The sequence below is a fragment of the Trachurus trachurus genome, assembly GCF_905171665.1.
Source record: "Trachurus trachurus genome assembly, chromosome: 10".
NCBI lineage: Eukaryota > Metazoa > Chordata > Actinopteri > Carangiformes > Carangidae > Trachurus > Trachurus trachurus.
In genome coordinates, this window is record NC_139894.1 from 1,918,322 (window position 1) to 1,937,064 (window position 18,743).

Here is an 18,743-nt window from a genome sequence, read left to right on the forward strand (position 1 = left end):
TGTGTTAAACAGCTCCCCGGGCATCTGTCAGCCAGTCATGGCTAATTCATGAGGCTCTGAACCACGCTGAGTGAGCTAAGTAGGCACACACACACACACACACACACACACACACACACACACACACACACACACACACACACACACACGCACACACACACATACACACACACACACACACGCTCTCGTCTCCTTGACGTGACGGTGAGAGCCAGTTCACACACTCACGCGCTCTATGAGGGTCAGTACGCAGATCGAGGCGACATCATGTTCGTTAATAAAAGGCTGCCCCACCTCTTTGGCCCTGTTCCCATGGTAACGGACGAGGAGGGGGAGGAGGGAAGGGGGGGGGGGGGACGTGACCACTAGGTCCACACACACACACACCTGAGTGTGTAAGCAGGAAGTGACATCATCAGCAGAGGAAGCTGCAAAAGCACGAGGAGGGAGGAGAGATTGACGAGGAGTGATGGAGGAGTAATGGAGGAGGAGTGATGGAGTAGGGGTGATGGAGGAGGAGTGATGGAGGAGTGATGGAGGAGTGATAGAGGAGGAGTGATGGAGGGGTGATAGAGGAGGAGTGATGGAGGAGGAGTGATGGAGGAGAGATGGAGGAGTGATAGAGGAGGAGTGATGGAGGAGTGATAGAGGAGGAGTGATGGAGGAGTGATAGAGGAGGGGTGATGAAGGAGGAGTGATAGAGGAGGAGTGATGGAGGAGGAGTGATGGAGGAGTGATAGAGGAGGAGTGATGGAGGAGTGATAGAGGAGGAGTGATGGAGGAGGAGTGATGGAGGAGTGATAGAGGAGGAGTTATGGAGGAGTGATAGAGGAGGAGTGATGGAGGAGTGATAGAGGAGGAGTGATGGAGGAGTGATGGAGGAGGAGTGATGGAGGAGTGATGGAGGAGGAGTGATGGAGGAGGAGTGATGGAGGAGTGATGGAGGAGGAGTGATGGAGGAGTAATGGAGGAGGAGTAATGGAGGAGTGATGGAGGAGTGATGGAGTAGGAGTGATGGAGGAGGAGTGATGGAGGAGGAGTGATGGAGTAGGGGTGATGGAGGAGGAGTGATGGAGGAGTGATGGAGGAGTGATAGAGGAGGAGTGATGGAGGGGTGATAGAGGAGGAGTGATGGAGGAGGAGTGATGGAGGAGAGATGGAGGAGTGATAGAGGAGGAGTGATGGAGGAGTGATAGAGGAGGAGTGATGGAGGAGTGATAGAGGAGGGGTGATGAAGGAGGAGTGATAGAGGAGGAGTGATGGAGGAGGAGTGATGGAGGAGTGATAGAGGAGGAGTGATGGAGGAGTGATAGAGGAGGAGTGATGGAGGAGGAGTGATGGAGGAGTGATAGAGGAGGAGTTATGGAGGAGTGATAGAGGAGGAGTGATGGAGGAGTGATAGAGGAGGAGTGATGGAGGAGTGATGGAGGAGGAGTGATGGAGGAGTGATGGAGGAGGAGTGATGGAGGAGTGATGGAGGAGGAGTGATGGAGGAGTAATGGAGGAGGAGTAATGGAGGAGTGATGGAGGAGTGATGGAGTAGGAGTGATGGAGGAGGAGTGATGGAGGAGGAGTGATGGAGGAGGAGTGATGGAGCAGGAGTGATGGAGGAGTGATGGAGGAGGAGTGATGGAGGAGTGATGGAGGAGGAGTGATGGAGGAGTGATGGAGGAGGAGTGATGGAGCAGGAGTGATGGAGGAGGAGTGATGGAGGAGGAGTGATGGAGGAGTGATGGAGGAGTGATGGAGGAGGAGTGATGGAGGAGTGATGGAGGAGTGATGGAGGAGTGATGGAGGAGGAGTGATGGAGCAGGAGTGATGGAGGAGGAGTGATGGAGGAGGAGTGATGGAGGAGTGATGGAGGAGGAGTGATGGAGGAGTGATGGGGGAGGAGTGATGGAGGAGTGGTGGAGGAGGAGTGATGGAGGAGTAATGGAGGAGGAGTGATGGAGGAGTGATGGAGGAGGAGTGATGGGGAGGAGTGGTGGAGGAGGAGTGATGGAGGAGTAATGGAGGAGGAGTGATGGAGCAGGAGTGATGGAGGAGGAGTGATGGAGGAGGAGTGATGGAGGAGGAGTAATGGAGGAGTGATGGAGGAGGAGTAATGGAGGAGTGATGGAGGAGGAGTGATGGAGCAGGAGTGATGGAGGAGGAGTGATGGAGGAGGAGTGATGGAGGAGGAGTGGTGGAGGAGGAGTAATGGAGGAGTGATGGAGGAGGAGTGATGGAGGAGTGATGGAGGAGGAGTGATGGAGGAGTGGTGGAGGAGGAGTAATGGAGGAGGAGTGATGGAGGAGTGATGGAGGCGTGATGGAGGAGGAGTGATGGAGGAGTGATGGAGGAGGAGTGATGGGGGAGGAGTGATGGAGGAGTGATGGAGGAGGAGTGATGGAGGAGTGATGGAGGAGGAGTGGAGGAGGAGTGATGGAGGAGGAGTGATGGAGATGGAGGAGGAGTAATGGAGGAGGAGTGAAGGAGGAGTAATGGAGGAGGAGTGATGGAGGAGGAGTGAAGGAGGAGTAATGGAGGAGTGATGGAGGAGGAGTGATGGAGGAGGAGTGATGGAGATGGAGGAGGAGTGATGGAGGAGGAGTGATGGAGGAGTGATGGAGGAGTGATGGAGGAGGAGTGGAGGAGGAGTAATGGAGGAGTGATGGAGGAGTGATGGAGGAGGAGTGGAGGAGGAGTAATGGAGGAGTGATGGAGGAGGAGTGATGGAGGAGTGATGGAGATGGAGGAGTGATGGAGGAGGAGTGATGGAGGAGGAGTGATGGAGGAGTGATAGAGGAGGAGTGATGGAGGAGTGAGGTAGGAGGAGTGATGGAGGAGTGATAGAGGAGGAGTGATGGAGGAGTGGTGGAGGAGGAGTGATGGAGGAGTGATGGAGGAGTGATAGAGGAGGAGTGATGGAGGAGTGATGGAGGAGGAGTGATGGAGGAGGAGTGATGGAGGAGTGATGGAGGAGGAGTGATGGAGATGGAGGAGGAGTGATGGAGGAGTGATGGAGGAGGAGTGATGGAGATGGAGGAGGAGTGATAGAGGAGGAGTGATGGAGGAGGAGTGATGGAGGAGTGATGGAGGAGGAGTGATGGAGGAGGAGTGATGGAGATGGAGGAGGAGTGATAGAGGAGGAGTGATGGAGGAGGAGTGATGGAGGAGTGATGGAGGAGGAGTGATGGAGGAGGAGTGATGGAGATGGAGGAGGAGTGATGGAGGAGGAGTGATAGAGGAGGAGTGATGGAGGAGGAGTGATGGAGGAGTGATAGAGGAGGAGTGATGGAGGAGTGATGGAGGAGGAGTGACGGAGGAGTGATGGAGGAGGAGTGATGGAGGAGTGATGGAGATGGAGGAGTGATGGAGGAGGAGTGATGGAGGAGGAGGAGTGATGGAGGAGTGATGGAGGAGGAGGAGTGATGGAGGAGTGATGGAGGAGGAGTGACGGAGGAGTGATGGAGGAGGAGTGATGGAGGAGTGATGGAGATGGAGGAGTGATGGAGGAGGAGTGATGGAGGAGTGATGGAGATGGAGGAGTGATGGAGGAGGAGTGATAGAGGAGTGATGGAGGAGTGATGGAGGAGTGATAGAGGAGGAGTGATGGAGATGGAGGAGTGATGGAGGAGGAGTGATGGAGGAGTGATGGAGGAGGAGTGATGGAGGAGTGATAGAGGAGGAGTGATGGAGGAGTGATAGAGGAGGAGTGATGGAGGAGGAGTGATGGAGGAGGAGTGATGGAGGAGTGATAGAGGAGGAGTGATGGAGGAGTGATGGAGGAGGAGTGATGGAGGAGTGATGGAGGAGGAGTGATAGAGGAGGAGTGATGGAGGAGGAGTGATGGAGGAGTGATGGAGGAGGAGTGATGGAGGAGTGATAGAGGAGGAGTGATGGAGGAGGAGTGATGGAGGAGGAGTGATGGAGGAGTGATAGAGGAGGAGTGATGGAGGAGTGATGGAGGAGGAGTGATGGAGGAGTGATAGAGGAGGAGTGATGGAGGAGGAGTGATGGAGGAGGAGTGATGGAGGAGTGATGGAGGAGGAGTGATGGAGGAGTGATAGAGGAGGAGTGATGGAGGAGGAGTGATGGAGGAGGAGTGATGGAGGAGTGGTGGAGGAGGAGTGATGGAGGAGTGATAGAGGAGGAGTGATGGAGGAGTAATGGAGGAGTGATGGAGATGGAGGAGTGATGGAGGAGGAGTGATGGAGGAGTGATGGAGGAGTGATGGAGGAGGAGTGATGGAGGAGTGATGGAGATGGAGGAGTGATGGAGGAGGAGTGATGGAGGAGGAGTGATGGAGGAGTGATGGAGGAGGAGTGATAGAGGAGGAGTGATGGAGGAGTGATGGAGATGGAGGAGTGATGGAGGAGGAGTGATGGGGGAGGAGTGATGGAGGAGGAGTGATGGAGGAGGAGTGATGAAGGAGTGATGGAGTAGTGGTGGAGGAGGAGTGATGGAGGAATGATAGAGGAGGAGTGATGGAGGAGTGATGGAGGAGGAGTGATAGAGGAGGAGTGATGGAGGAGGAGTGATGGAGGAGGAGTGATAGAGGAGGAGTGATGGAGGAGTGATGGAGGAGGAGTGATGGAGGAGTGATGGAGGAGGAGTGATAGAGGAGGAGTGATGGAGGAGGAGTGATGGAGGAGGAGTGATAGCGGAGGAGTGATGGAGGAGTGATGGAGGAGGAGTGATGGAGGAGTGATGGAGGAGGAGTGATGGAGGAGTGATGGAGGAGGAGTGATGGAGGAGTGATAGAGGAGGAGTGATGGAGGAGGAGTGATGGAGGAGGAGTGATGGAGGAGTGATAGAGGAGGAGTGATGGAGGAGTGATGGAGGAGGAGTGATGGAGGAGTGATGGAGGAGGAGTGATAGAGGAGGAGTGATGGAGGAGGAGTGATGGAGGAGTGATGGAGGAGGAGTGATGGAGGAGTGATAGAGGAGGAGTGATGGAGGAGGAGTGATGGAGGAGGAGTGATGGAGGAGTGATAGAGGAGGAGTGATGGAGGAGTGATGGAGGAGGAGTGATGGAGGAGTGATAGAGGAGGAGTGATGGAGGAGGAGTGATGGAGGAGGAGTGATGGAGGAGTGATGGAGGAGGAGTGATGGAGGAGTGATAGAGGAGGAGTGATGGAGGAGGAGTGATGGAGGAGGAGTGATGGAGGAGTGGTGGAGGAGGAGTGATGGAGGAGTGATAGAGGAGGAGTGATGGAGGAGTAATGGAGGAGTGATGGAGATGGAGGAGTGATGGAGGAGGAGTGATGGAGGAGTGATGGAGGAGTGATGGAGGAGGAGTGATGGAGGAGTGATGGAGATGGAGGAGTGATGGAGGAGGAGTGATGGAGGAGGAGTGATGGAGGAGTGATGGAGGAGGAGTGATAGAGGAGTGATGGAGGAGGAGTGATGGAGGAGGAGTGATGGAGTAGTGGTGGAGGAGGAGTGATGGAGGAATGATAGAGGAGGAGTGATGGAGGAGTGATGGAGGAGGAGTGATGGAGGAGGAGTGATGGAGGAGTGATGGAGGAGGAGTGATGGAGGAGTGATAGAGGAGGAGTGATGGAGGAGTGATGGAGATGGAGGAGTGATGGAGGAGGAGTGATGGGGGAGGAGTGATGGAGGAGGAGTGATGGAGGAGGAGTGATGAAGGAGTGATGGAGGAGGAGTGATGGAGTAGTGGTGGAGGAGGAGTGATGGAGGAATGATAGAGGAGGAGTGATGGAGGAGTGATGGAGGAGGAGTGATAGAGGAGGAGTGATGGAGGAGGAGTGATGGAGGAGTGATGGAGGAGGAGTGATAGCGGAGGAGTGATGGAGGAGTGATGGAGGAGGAGTGATGGAGGAGTGATGGAGGAGTGATGGAGGAGGAGTGATGGAGGAGTGATGGAGGAGTGATAGAGGAGGAGTGATGGAGGAGTGATGGAGATGGAGGAGTGATGGAGGAGGAGTGATGGAGGAGTGATGGAGGAGGAGTGATGGAGGAGTGATAGAGGAGGAGTGATGGAGGAGTGATGGAGATGGAGGAGTGATGGAGGAGGAGTGATGGAGGAGGAGTGATGGAGGAGTGATAGAGGAGGAGTGATGGAGGAGTGATGGAGGAGGAGTGATGGGGGAGGAGTGATGGAGGAGGAGTGATGGAGGAGGAGTGATGAAGGAGTGATGGAGGAGGAGTGATGGAGGAGGAGTGATGGAGTAGTGGTGGAGGAGGAGTGATGGAGGAATGATAGAGGAGGAGTGATGGAGGAGTGATGGAGGAGGAGTGATAGAGGAGTGATGGAGGAGGAGTGATAGAGGAGGAGTGATGGAGGAGTGATGGAGGAGGAGTGATGGAGGAGGAGTGATGGAGGAGTGATGGAGGAGGAGTGATAGAGGAGGAGTGATGGAGGAGTGATGGAGGAGTGATGGAGGAGGAGTGGTGGAGGAGGAGTGATGGAGGAGGAGTGATGGAGGAGTGATGGAGGAGGAGTGATGGAGGAGTGATGGAGGAGGAGTGATGGAGGAGGAGTGATGGAGGAGTGATGGAGATGGAGTGATGGAGGAGGAGTGATGGAGGAGTGATGGAGATGGAGTGATGGAGGAGGAGTGATGGAGGAGGAGTGATGGAGGAGTGATAGAGGAGTGATGGAGGAGGAGTGATAGAGGAGGAGTGATGGAGGAGGAGTGATGGAGGAGTGGTGATGGAGGAGGAGTGATGGAGGAGTGATGGAGGAGGAGTGATGGAGGAGGAGTGATGGAGGAGTGATGGAGGAGGAGTGATAGAGGAGGAGTGATGGAGGAGGAGTGATGGAGGAGTGATGGAGGAGGAGTGATGGAGGAGTGATGGAGGAGTGATAGAGGAGGAGTGATGGAGGAGGAGTGATAGAGGAGGAGTGATGGAGGAGGAGTGATGGAGGAGGAGTGATGGAGGAGTGATGGAGGAGTGGTGGAGGTGGAGTGATGGAGGAGTGATGGAGGAGGAGTGATGGAGGAGTGGTGGAGGAGTGATGGAGGAGGAGTGATAGAGGAGGAGTGATGGAGGAGGAATAATGGAGGAGTGATGGAGGAGAGATGGAGGAGGAGTGATGGAGGAGGAGTGATGGAGGAGTGGTGGAGGAGGAGTGATGGAGGAGGAGTGATGATGGAGGAGTGATGGAGGAGTGATGGAGGAGTGGTGGAGGTGGAGTGATGGAGGAGTGATGGAGGAGGAGTGATGGAGGAGTGATAGAGGAGGAGTGATGATGGAGGAGTGATGGAGGAGTGATGGAGGAGGAGTGATGGAGGAGTGATGGAGGAGGAGTGATGATGGAGGAGTGATGGAGGAGTGATGGAGGAGTGGTGGAGGTGGAGTGATGGAGGAGTGATGGAGGAGGAGTGATGGAGGAGTGATAGAGGAGGAGTGATGGAGGAGGAATAATGGAGGAGTGATGGAGGAGAGATGGAGGAGGAGTGATGGAGGAGGAGTGATGGAGGAGTGGTGGAGGAGGAGTGATGGAGGAGGAGTGATGATGGAGGAGTGATGGAGGAGTGATGGAGGAGGAGTGATGGAGGAGGAGTGATGGAGGAGTGGTGGAGGAGGAGTGATGATGGAGGAGTGATAGAGGAGAGATGGAGGAGTGGTGGAGGAGGAGTGATGGAGGAGTGGTGGAGGAGAGATGGAGGAGTGGTGGAGGAGGAGTGATGGAGGAGTGGTGGAGGAGGAGTGATGGAGGAGTGGTGGAGGAGTGATGATGGAGGAGTGATGGAGGAGGAGTGATGGAGGAGTGATGGAGGAGGAGTGGAGGAGGAGTGATGGAGGAGAGATGGAGGAGTGGTGGAGGAGAGATGGAGGAGTGGTGGAGGAGGAGTGATGGAGGAGTGGTGGAGGAGGAGTGATAGAGGAGTGGTGGAGGAGGAGTGATGGAGGAGTGATGGAGGAGGAATAATGGAGGAGTGATGGAGGAGTGATGATGGCAGAGTGATGGAGGAGGAGTGATGGAGGAGGAGTGATGGAGGAGTGATGGAGGAGTGATGATGGCAGAGTGATGGAGGAGGAGTGATGGAGGAGGAGTGATGGAGGAGTGATGGAGGAGTGATGGAGCAGTGGTGGAGGAGGAGTGATGGAGGAGTGATGATGGAGGAGTGATGGAGGAGGAGTGATGGAGGAGTGATAGATGAGGAGTGATGGAGGAGTGATAGAGGAGGAGTGATGGAGAAGGAGTGATGGAGGAGTGATGGAGGAGGAGTGATGGAGGAGGAGTGATTTCTTGGTCTCTGGTCTTGATATTTATTTCTTATTTATAAAACGGAAAGGTGAAATCCGGCGAACTGATTGGTGGTTAACCAGCCAATCAGATCAGTTCTAAAGCCTTATCACAGCGTAGGTTATCACTCCGCCTCAGGCACGTATGACTGGTATGAATGGAAGTTGTTGTCATGTATCCATGGCAACGGACTGTTGCAGTTGGTAGCCAAAGACAGTCGGTGTTTTTACAATGTTAAAAAATGGACTAAAGTAGTTGAATTCACATGTTTAACTTTCACCTCCAGAGGGTTAACAACGGTAGAGGGGACTGAGCAGTGACAGAGCTACTTGGAGCTAACGTCCGGAGAGGTGGGACTATTTTTTCACAGTGGGGCTATTTTATTGGATAATATGTATTTCTGGTTGAATAAAACTACATGAAATTGATTGCGTATTCCTCTTTCATGTTGTCATTATTGGTGACCGCTTCGCTTCGCGTCGGGCCGAACAACGCCCCTTAGCCTCCCGTGGTATAATGAGCATATACCACGCACGGCCTGTCGTGATATACCTTCCTATTGCTTAAATCTAAACCTCCTTTTATTTTGAAAACCCTTTACTTCTTCCTGCCGACGTCTCGGCTGCATTACATCGTCTCGTCCGTCGCCGTGGGAGACGGAGCGAGAGAGGGAGGAGGCTGATAGAGTGTTAACTTTACTGTCGTCCTATAAAAACCTCACTTCTCCAGGATTGTTTTAGATCCCAGTGGAAACATAAAAAAAAGAGGCTCCCTGTAGTAAAAAACTACACATAGAGAGGAGGAGGAGGAGGAGGAGGAGGAGGAGGAGGAGGGTGGGGTTTATTTATGGAACAATAAAGTTAAAGAGACGACGGCGGAGGAGGAGGAGGAGGAGGAGGAGGAGGAGGAGGAGGAGGAGGAGGAGGAGTGATGTCTGCAGGGCTGGAGGCGTCAGACCTCATGTGTTCATCACATGCTACATAAACCTCTGTAAAGGGCATTTTCTGATACTATAGCGACTGTTTCAGGGGTCAGAGGTCACGGTGGGAGGAGGAGGAGGAGGGGTCTCCATGGCGATGTGTGTAAACACTACAGAGGCCCCGTCTGTCCAAATTTAGGTCAGAGGACAAAGTTTTCTGTTTAAAAAAAAAAAAAAAAATGCAAGTCTGGTGATGTTTGTTTGATATTTTTGTTCTGGTCGCCGAGTGAAGTCTCTAAATAAAGTTCATGTGTGACGTCATCAACAGGAAACACAGATATTTTATAATATATTATTAGTTATAGGCTATCTATTAATTATTATTTATTTAGTCAGCATTTAAATTAACTTATACTGTATGTGTGACTTCTTTGTACTTACACATACAGTATTTGTTTATCTTTGTAATTATTTATTTTCATATTATTGCCTCGGGTATTTTTTTCTTTTCTTTTTAGCAAAGTGCTGTTTATGTATTTATTTATTTATTTATTTATTAACACAGAAATAAGTGACGAAATAAATGCAGGAAAAGCATAAATACATATTTATGGCATTTTTCATGACCAAAATGTATTTATTTATTTTCCATTCATCTGTTTGTCTGTTTATACTTATGTCACTTTTTTGTCCTTTATATTAATTTATAACGATAGTAATAAAAATGAGAAGAAATATAAAAGAGTTTATTCTGGGACAAATTATTTGCTCCAGTCTTTGCATGTAATTACAGGTGGTGCGTTCACTGACCCAAAGTCTGAGTCAAAATAAATCAGATTGATCAGGTTTTCACTTTTATTTACTTATTATTTCTAATAATTAATAATTTTCCATCAGACAAAAATATCTCAGGCAGGTTATATTCACTGTTATTACTATATTATTTTAATATAATATAAATATATTCCTTACTGATGTAGCAGCTCCACTTTTATTTCCTTTAAATGAAACTAAAATCTCAGCTCAGTTCTGTGAGTGTTGAGTTTCCTGCAGCCTCCATCTGCTGCTGTAAATATGGATCCGTGTGTGTGTTTGTATGTGTATATGTGTGTGTGTTTGCTCAGTTGTGGAGCGGCGCTGCTGTTTACCAAACCTCATCTGTACACACACACACACACACACACACACACACACTGATGCTCAGAGCTGGTTCTGAGTTTTTCCGTCCTTCGGGCCGAAGCTGTGGGTTAAAAAAAACCTGAAACTTTTAATCCTGCAGAAACTTCTTGTGAGAGAATCAACAAACAGATACGACTGTTCACTGTGTCAAGATGTCACCATGACAACGAGGAAACTTTATTTACAAAAAAAACAGCTGTTTAATCACATCAGCAGCCGATCAGTGACCAGATGTTCACCTGCTGATTGTTAATACAGGCAGGTAAAACAGCTGGAGATGCTCATGTTAGATACCAAAACTCACCAACTAACTACCCACAAGGCAAAGTGCTGAAACTCAGACGTGATCGATAGGAAGAGAATCAAAAATACATAAATACACAAACACGGGTTTAAAAAAAATGGTGAAATAAAAGAGAAAATAAAATAAAATAAAAGACGAATTACACAGGAGATAAAATGTGACGGTGCAGCCGAGCAAGATATGAGCAGAGCAACAGTCCCAAATGTAATTAGAATAAAAGGAAAACAGAACCGTGTGTGTGTTTGTGTGTGTGTGGAGCCTGTGAGACAAGACACAGGGCAAAGACAAAAAATAACTCAAATTATATTATAACAGGAGTTTATTATGGATTATTAAAACCGGACGGTAAAAGAAAAAGTAGAAGAATAAGAACGGAGAGATGATGAAGATGAGGATGAAGGTGGTTGTTGTGTGTCAATGTTGTACACTGAGGGGATAGTGTGTGTGTGTGTGTGTGTGTGTGTGTGTGTGTGTGTGTGTGTGTGTGTGTGTGTGTGTGTGTGTGTGTGTGTGTGTGTGTGTGTGTGTGTGTGCGTATGTGTGACTCTATGTGTGTGTGTGATCTCATGGCTCATTGAATCTTGTGTCCCTGGCGGCTTTTTTCTGATTATCCACTGAGCAGCCTGTTATTATAGCTGTGTGTGTGTGTGTGTGTGTGAGATGATAACATTAACATTATTCCTCCTCCTCCTCTTCATCTTCATCTTCCTCCTCCTCCTCCTCCTCCTCTTCCTCAGGTGGAGGACAAAGCAGAACCTGGACTACTGTTTCCTGATGATGTACGCTCAGACTAAAGGAACCTACTACGTCCAGGTAAAAACAACGACAACGCACAGAAACATCAAATTAAAAGCCCGACAGCCTCAGTTAGATAATAAAAATGTTTATCTTCCCTGTATCCATCATGTTTTGTCCTAAAGGGATAGTTCAACATTTTGGCAAATTGGCCCATTGCCATAATCCCTATAGTCATAGCAGTAGGTTCGTTACCTTTAATTGTCGGTGCAAGCTGTTTTTAGAACGGCGGAGCAGAGCCGTGAGCTGCTCAGAGCTACGTTACGGAGGCTCATTATGGGATTTCTTGGTTTCCCTCATTAAACTCATCAAATACACAATCCAACAACTCCACAACGCTCTGGTGGACAAGTTGTGAGCTGCACATTCACCACGCTATGAGATAATAACACAACGTTACCAGACAGAGTTGTTTTAGAGGGAAATACAGAGACTGTTGATGAAAAACTGTCCCTGAAGGCAACGTGCATCAGAGGTTTTGCATGAATTTCCCTCTAAAACAACTCTGTGTGGTAATGTTGTGTTATTACCTCATAGCGTGGTGAATGTGCAGGTCACAACTTGTCCACCAGAGCGTTTTGGAGTTGTTGGATTGTGTATTTGATGAGTTTGATGAGGGAAACCAAGAAATCCCATAATGAGCCTCCGTAGCGTAGCTCTGAGCAGCTCGTGGCTCTGCTCCGCCGTTCTAAAAACAGCTTGCACCGACAATTAAAGGTAACTAACGAACCTACTGCTATGACTATAGGGGTTATGGCAATGGGCCAATTTGCCAAAATGTTGAACTATCCCTTTAATTCTTATATTCTCTGAATTATCCTGTGAACTCTGGAGAGTCTTTAGCTCATGTTCAACCTCCCTCTCTGTCAATATGACATACAAACATGTGGGGCTTTTAATTTGAAACAGTTCTTTTCTGGTATTTACTGATGTTTTATCTGTTCGTCTTTCACCGTCTGAACCACACGTACGTACACGTCCTTTACATCAGAGAACTTTAATGGACTCATCTGATTAAATATGAGTAAATCAATATTCCAATAAATAAATATTATTGACGGACTCGTGAGCTCAACAGAGAATAAAGCGACTTAAAGGATGAGAAACGGAGTCAAACACGACGAGGGACGCGGCTTGTGTCGCTGAGTCTAACGAGGCAGGACGGTCATTAAAGCGAAGGGTGTGTGTGTGATGTAATTCTGCTGGTGTGTGTGTGTGTGTGTGTGTGTGTGTCTGTGTGTGTGTGTGTGTGTGTGTGTGCGAGGCTGATGAAACTGTTGCATTGTGGGTGGACCGACGGGGACGTTAATGGAGACGTCTCCGCGGCTTCATCAAAGACTCTTTGTTCCTGTTAAAGATGAAAAGAGGAAGCGAGCGGCAGCAGGCGGTCGCTCTAGTCTCCTCCAGACTCCGCCACATCTGAGAGACGACTGGACCGGATGATGAGCTCCAGGTTCAGAAACCATGGCAACCACATCTGATCAATGAAATAACAATAATAACAATAATAATAGCCTGTATATATAATAACAGCGATTCACCTCCTCAGTCCTTGTCCTCTGCTGCAGAAACGTCCTGAAGGTCGAAAGGTTGAGTTTTGTTGTTTGTTAAAGCGACGTTCAAGATCGTTAACAGCGTTGTGATTGTTACTGAAGGAAAAGACCAAAGGACACGATGAAGGAACTAAAGTTTGAGACAAGTCACACAAAACACCTTAAATGTTTCCACTTAAAGGAATAGTTCACCAAAAAATGAAATTCAGTCATTACTGACTCACCTTCATGCTGACCCTAACCCGGGAGGCCGGTTCATAGTCCAACGAAAACTTTATATGAGAGTAATAGGGCCTGACACAAACACGTCGATAAAACTACACAAAAACCATTTAATATTCCTCCACACTGCTCGTGTGCCATTTAGGACATTTTTACAGCCTAAACAGTCCTGTATTGAATGCACGCGGACGTGACGGACTTGCCTCTGTGACGTTGTTTCCAGTAAACTCTGGACTATCTCCCTTCAGGACACTTGGATTGCAGTGGACGAGCAGTGTGGAGGAATATTAAATGTTTTTTTTGTGTAGTTTAATGGACCTGTTTGTGTCGGGCCCTATTAATGTAGTTTTCATTGGACTACAAACCGGCCTCCCGGGTCTCCAGATGCACTTTGAGGAATAAAAAACTACTCCGGAGTATTCATCAGCATGAGGGTGAGTCACTAATGACTGAATTTCATTTTTTGGTGAACTATTCCTTTAAGTCTGAATCCCTTAAAGGTTTGGCTTTGCTAATGGGGACAAACGTTAAGGTGTTTGCAGCAGAGAAAGAGATTTTACAGCTCGTCTCATGGTTGAGGGTCCATCAGGTTCTTCTTATGATGATGGTGGAAAACTGTTGTTAGGAAGTTAAGACATAATTTCCCTTAGTGTGTTTGCCAAGGTCTGAACTGAGTTTAAGTGATTCCTTAAGTATGAGTATAAGGGGAGGAGAAATCCTTAAATACCTCAGGTGAATGTATTATATATGACCATATCAATATGTGAATTAATGCACTGTCAAATAATTAAAGGGATAGTTCAGCTATCTATTTTTAAATCTTAAAAAAAAAAAATGGCGACAAACACCCAAATATATGTCAAAGAGCCTTCAGAAAGTGATATTTTCATGACTTAACTGCAGTGGAAATCGTCATCAATCAGCGTCCCGTCTCAAAATAATACACCAGTTCAAGAGTACGGTATAAAGTAAAAATTCACAATGCATCAGCTGGTCGGAAAAAAAGTTAGTTTAACCAACTTACTTCTGCAGCAGTTTTTATCTGAAAGAAATTTAAAGTTGGACCCAAAGGGAAATCATGTTTCTTTTTGTGTATTTTGGTTCCTCTGGTCTATGATGTCATGAACGAGGGAGAAGAAAAGGTGAGAAGAGACGACAGGTGATGTTAATGACACCTGAAACACCTGAACAAAAGGAGCAGCGTTTTCTCACAGTCGAGTCTTGAAATGATTCAAAGTGGGAGAAGATGAAGGTCTCTCCTCCTCCTCCTCCTCCTCCTCCTCCTCCTCCTGAAGTGTTGCAGCTCCGTCCTTGAACGCAGCTCCTTGATGGAGTGAATCTCCCCACCATCATCTCACCTGATGATGATGATGATGATGATGATGATGATGATGCTGATGATGATGATGATGATGATGATGATGATGATGATGATGCTGATGATGATGATGATGATGGTGGATCGCCTGCTGCTCCCACTCTGAGCGTTTTGACAGGAACACAGAGTCACCGTCGCGGCTTTGACACCTAAACTCACTCAACTGTGCAGATGGGAGGAGGGAGGGAGGGGGGGGGGGGGGGGGGTAATTACTCCGTTTCACCCCCCCACCCCACCCGACACACACACACACACACACACACCGGAGTGGTGGATGTAAATGTGTGTGAGGAGGCTGCAGCTCGAATCCATGAGTAACTGAAAGGTGTTAATGTGACAGGAGGCAGAGCACAGACCTCTGGTGATTTGATAAGAACTGTATGCAATATTTTTTTTCGTAGGATGAGTCCGGGAAAGTCCCGCCTTCCCCGCCTCTGATTGGCTGGATGAATTCTCCTTCGATTGACGTCATCTCACAACAGTACTGTAGTCAACTAAAATACACACAACTGAAGTATGAAATGTAATCAGATGCCATGGCGTAGCGGTTTGCGTTTTCACCTGCGGTGTGGTGAATCCGAGTTCGATCCCCGCTGGTTTCACATTTAAAAAAAATTAGTTTTTAAATTTATATTCCAAGTTTACATTTTGAGTTTGAGAGAAGTGTAATTGTGCCACTGGTTGGGTTTAGGCAATGAAGAAAGGAGTTGGTTAAGTTTAGTAAAAAGACCAGGTAGAGTGTAGACAGGCCAGATAAGTAGAGAGAGTCCAAGTAGATCTAGGCACTTATCACACTTTGCCGACAGCCTGCGTTTCACAGCCGTTTCACAGCCGTTTCACAACCAAAACAAACAACCAATCAGGCGAGAGCCCTTCTAGCCAATCAGAGTCGAAAATGGAACCCATCTAGCCAATCAGAGGCGGGAACGGCGGGAAAGGCGGGACTTTCCCGGACTCATCCTACGAAAAAAAATATCGCGAACTGTAAATGTGTGAAATCAGAAACACACTGAAAATTTAATCAGTTTGTGCTTAACTACCTCTCTTTCTCTCTCTCTCTCTCTCTCTCTCTCTCTCTCTCTCTCTCTCTCTCTCTCTTTCTCTCTCTCTCTCTCTCTCTCTCTCCCTCTCTCTCTCTCTCTCTCTCTCCCTCAGCTGGAGGACGACATAGTCGCTCGCCCAAACTACTTCACCACCATGAAGAACTTTGCGCTGCAGCAGCCGTCGGAGGAGTGGATGATCCTGGAGTTTTCTCAGCTCGGCTTCATCGGTGAGTCGTCAACAGCAACAACAACAACAACAACAGTAGTAGTAGTAATCATAATGATAATAACTATAATAATACGGATAAAAGACACAAAATCAAAACTGTTCACACCCGCGACGACACGGATATAATAATTATGAACCAAAGTTTTGCTTTGCTTTGTGTCTTAAAACACAACTACTCTTTGATTCTCCCTCATGTAGCCTATTCAACACCTGCTGTCGTCTTGTTACCAACTTTACTCTATCCAACACAGCAGCTCAATATCTATATCTATACTATCTATACCTTCATTTCGTTGTCTTTGTAAAGTTTGCGTCTTGTCAAACAAGACAAGGTGGTGAGAGACACAGGTTGATTACATTGTTGTCATGGAGTCGTACCTAATTTTCATGCTACATGAGTGGTTGATGCGTTTATTCGCTGGGGGAAAGCTCAGAAAAATCAACTGTTAGAGCCAGTTTTTGGTTATATGTGTATTTGTGTTTATTTTTTTGTTTATTACCTGGAGGCCACAGAAGGTGGCGCTCTGCACTGTGGGGTGTAGGAAGTATTAAATACAGCAACAGGTAATTACTCAGCAGGTGTGCTGCTGACGGGAAGAGCATTGTCGCCTTTGTTTATGCGTTGTGGCAAATATGTGAGCCTTTTGTGTTGTTTGTATGCACAGTTCGGTAAGGGTGAGTACTGTCAAGAGCGTAAGTCTATAAATAAATGTTGATGATTGCAAAAGACGTGTTGGATTCATTGGACCCGGAAGACGACGGACGCCTCAATTGACCTATGGCTAAGCCCCGCCCCCTCCACTCACTCGGACAAACATTCGGTGACAGGCGCTATGGCAACATTATACGTTAGCATTAAGCTAGCAGACTTTATGCTTAGTTGTGATACTGGCTAACATCTAAACATCTCTGACAATATGTTGCCTCAAATACGTTGTTGACTTCACTTAGAACAGGTGTAGACATCCTTGTTAAGTTTATCCAGGTTTAGTTGGTGTTGTGGTCTACTGAATAACTTTATCCAGAGCAGACACTTCTCTCGGTTGAGATGTGGCTTAGGAAAAGGTAAAAAAAATCCCCCCCGTGGCCTCTCAGGATACCTAGTGTCAGAGTTGCATGTACCCCATGCACACCGTTTGACCATTTTAAACTTAAAATGTCAAGAAAAAACATATAAAAACGAATGAAAACTGACTAACTGCAATGCATTTCAATGGACGTGGAAGCAGAGAATGTCCGAGTGTATGGGCTAGCTATGCGCACTGTGATTGGCTCATCGCGTTTGGGGGCGGGGCTTAGCCATAGGTCAATTACAAGCTCCAGTACAGCCCCTCAGTGGCTTATGTTCGTTTTTGTTGTTTTATGTTAAGAACAAGTCACTACATCGACCTCCGGAAAAATATTATTACACATTTTTATTTTTATTTATTTATTGTCACATTTTCACTGCGTTGGTGTGAAAAAAAATATTGACACGCAAATGATTTGCATGAAAAATGAAAGGGCCTTTGGCATCATTACCTGACGCTGAGCTCACCTGGTACGCTGCCGTTACAATGTGTGTTAGCAGTGAGGCACAGCTGCAGTAGATTGTGGTAACCATGGCGACAGAGAACGCCGTTCTTCCAGCGTCACGTTTGCGAATAATCATTTGCGACAAGCCGCGAATGGGATGGGATAGATCGTGTCCAGAGTCGGTCCTACTACAGCTCATCTGGTGTGAAGCCGACTGAAACGTCTCTGTTTAAAACTCTTGAGTTTAAAACTTTTTATTAAATGGATCTTTTAGTCGACGCCGTGGTGGTTTCACATCAAAGGTCCTGATTGAACTTTTTTAAAGGTTTTTTAAAGTTTGTGTGCGTGGAGCTGCAGAGTGGAGGCGGTGAACAGCTGCAGAGGAGACAGGAAGTGGAGCTCCAGCTGTTGATGGTGAATCACATCCAACAGATTCATTTCAGCCTCAACCTGAGCGTCTGATCTGCTCCTAATTAACCTGTCAGGCCTAATCAATGACTTCTGGCTCCTGGATCCAATCAGCCCTCGCTCCGGCGTGTGGAGCGTGTGGTTTACTCGCCTGGAACCGCCGGCTGATCTGGAGTCAGATCTGTTCATCAGGACAGTTTCCAGGTCTGACAGATGGAGGCCGGGTGGTCGAGAGAGAGAGCCAGAACCAGAACCAGAACCAGAGAGGTCACAACGGTTCAGTGCTCAAGACCTGATTCTGGTTCTGGTCCTGGACGGCTCTTGATAAAGTGACACTCCTCTTTTTTTCTGGAGGTCAAACACACAAGTCTTCAGGAAACAGTCTGCAGCTCATTGGCCGATTAATTAGTTAATTTGCTCATTCATCACGTTATTGATTAAAAGTTTAATCGGTTTTGTCACAGTTCAGTTTGGATCTGGTTTCTACGGTGGCCTGGAGGGCTCAACTACAACTACAACAACACATGAGCTGCATAAACTCATACTATACTCCTAACACATTGGAACAGTGGCGTGCACAGGAATGGGGCAGAGGGGGCGGTCGCCCCCCCTCGTGGCCCAATTGTTGAAAAACGCATGCTAAAGTGCCCCCTGGGAGCCAAAACACGTGTTAAAGTGCCCTTTTGGAAGCCTAAACACGTGCTAAAGTGCCCTCATGGGGGCCAAAATGTGTGCTAAAGTGCCCTCTAGGAGCCAAAACGCATGCTTAAGTGCCCTCATGGCAGCCAAAACGTGTGCTAAAGTGCCTTCTAGGAGCCAAAACGTGTGCTAAAGTGCCTTCTAGGAGCCAAAACGTGTGCTAAAGTGCCTTCTAGGAGCCAAAACGTGTGCTAAAGTGCCCTCTAGGAGCCAAAACGTGTGCTAAAGTGCCCACTAGGAGCCAAAACGTGTGCTAAAGTGCCCTCTTGGAAGCCAAAACGTGTGCTAAAGTGCCT

At 48.1% G+C, this 18,743-nt stretch overlaps 1 protein-coding gene across 1 annotated transcript in view; it reads left to right on the top strand.

Annotated features, from left to right (window-relative positions):
* Positions 1 to 18,743, top strand: part of mgat4b (alpha-1,3-mannosyl-glycoprotein 4-beta-N-acetylglucosaminyltransferase B) — a gene marked incomplete at both ends in the record, with an annotated part of 131,895 nt that overhangs the window by 84,912 nt on the left and 28,240 nt on the right. Inside the window, 2 exons of the mRNA XM_083981080.1 lie at positions 11,343 to 11,418; positions 15,709 to 15,823. Coding sequence (XP_083837206.1) covers positions 11,343 to 11,418; positions 15,709 to 15,823 — 191 coding nt within the window. The remainder of the gene's footprint in view (positions 1 to 11,342; positions 11,419 to 15,708; positions 15,824 to 18,743) is intronic.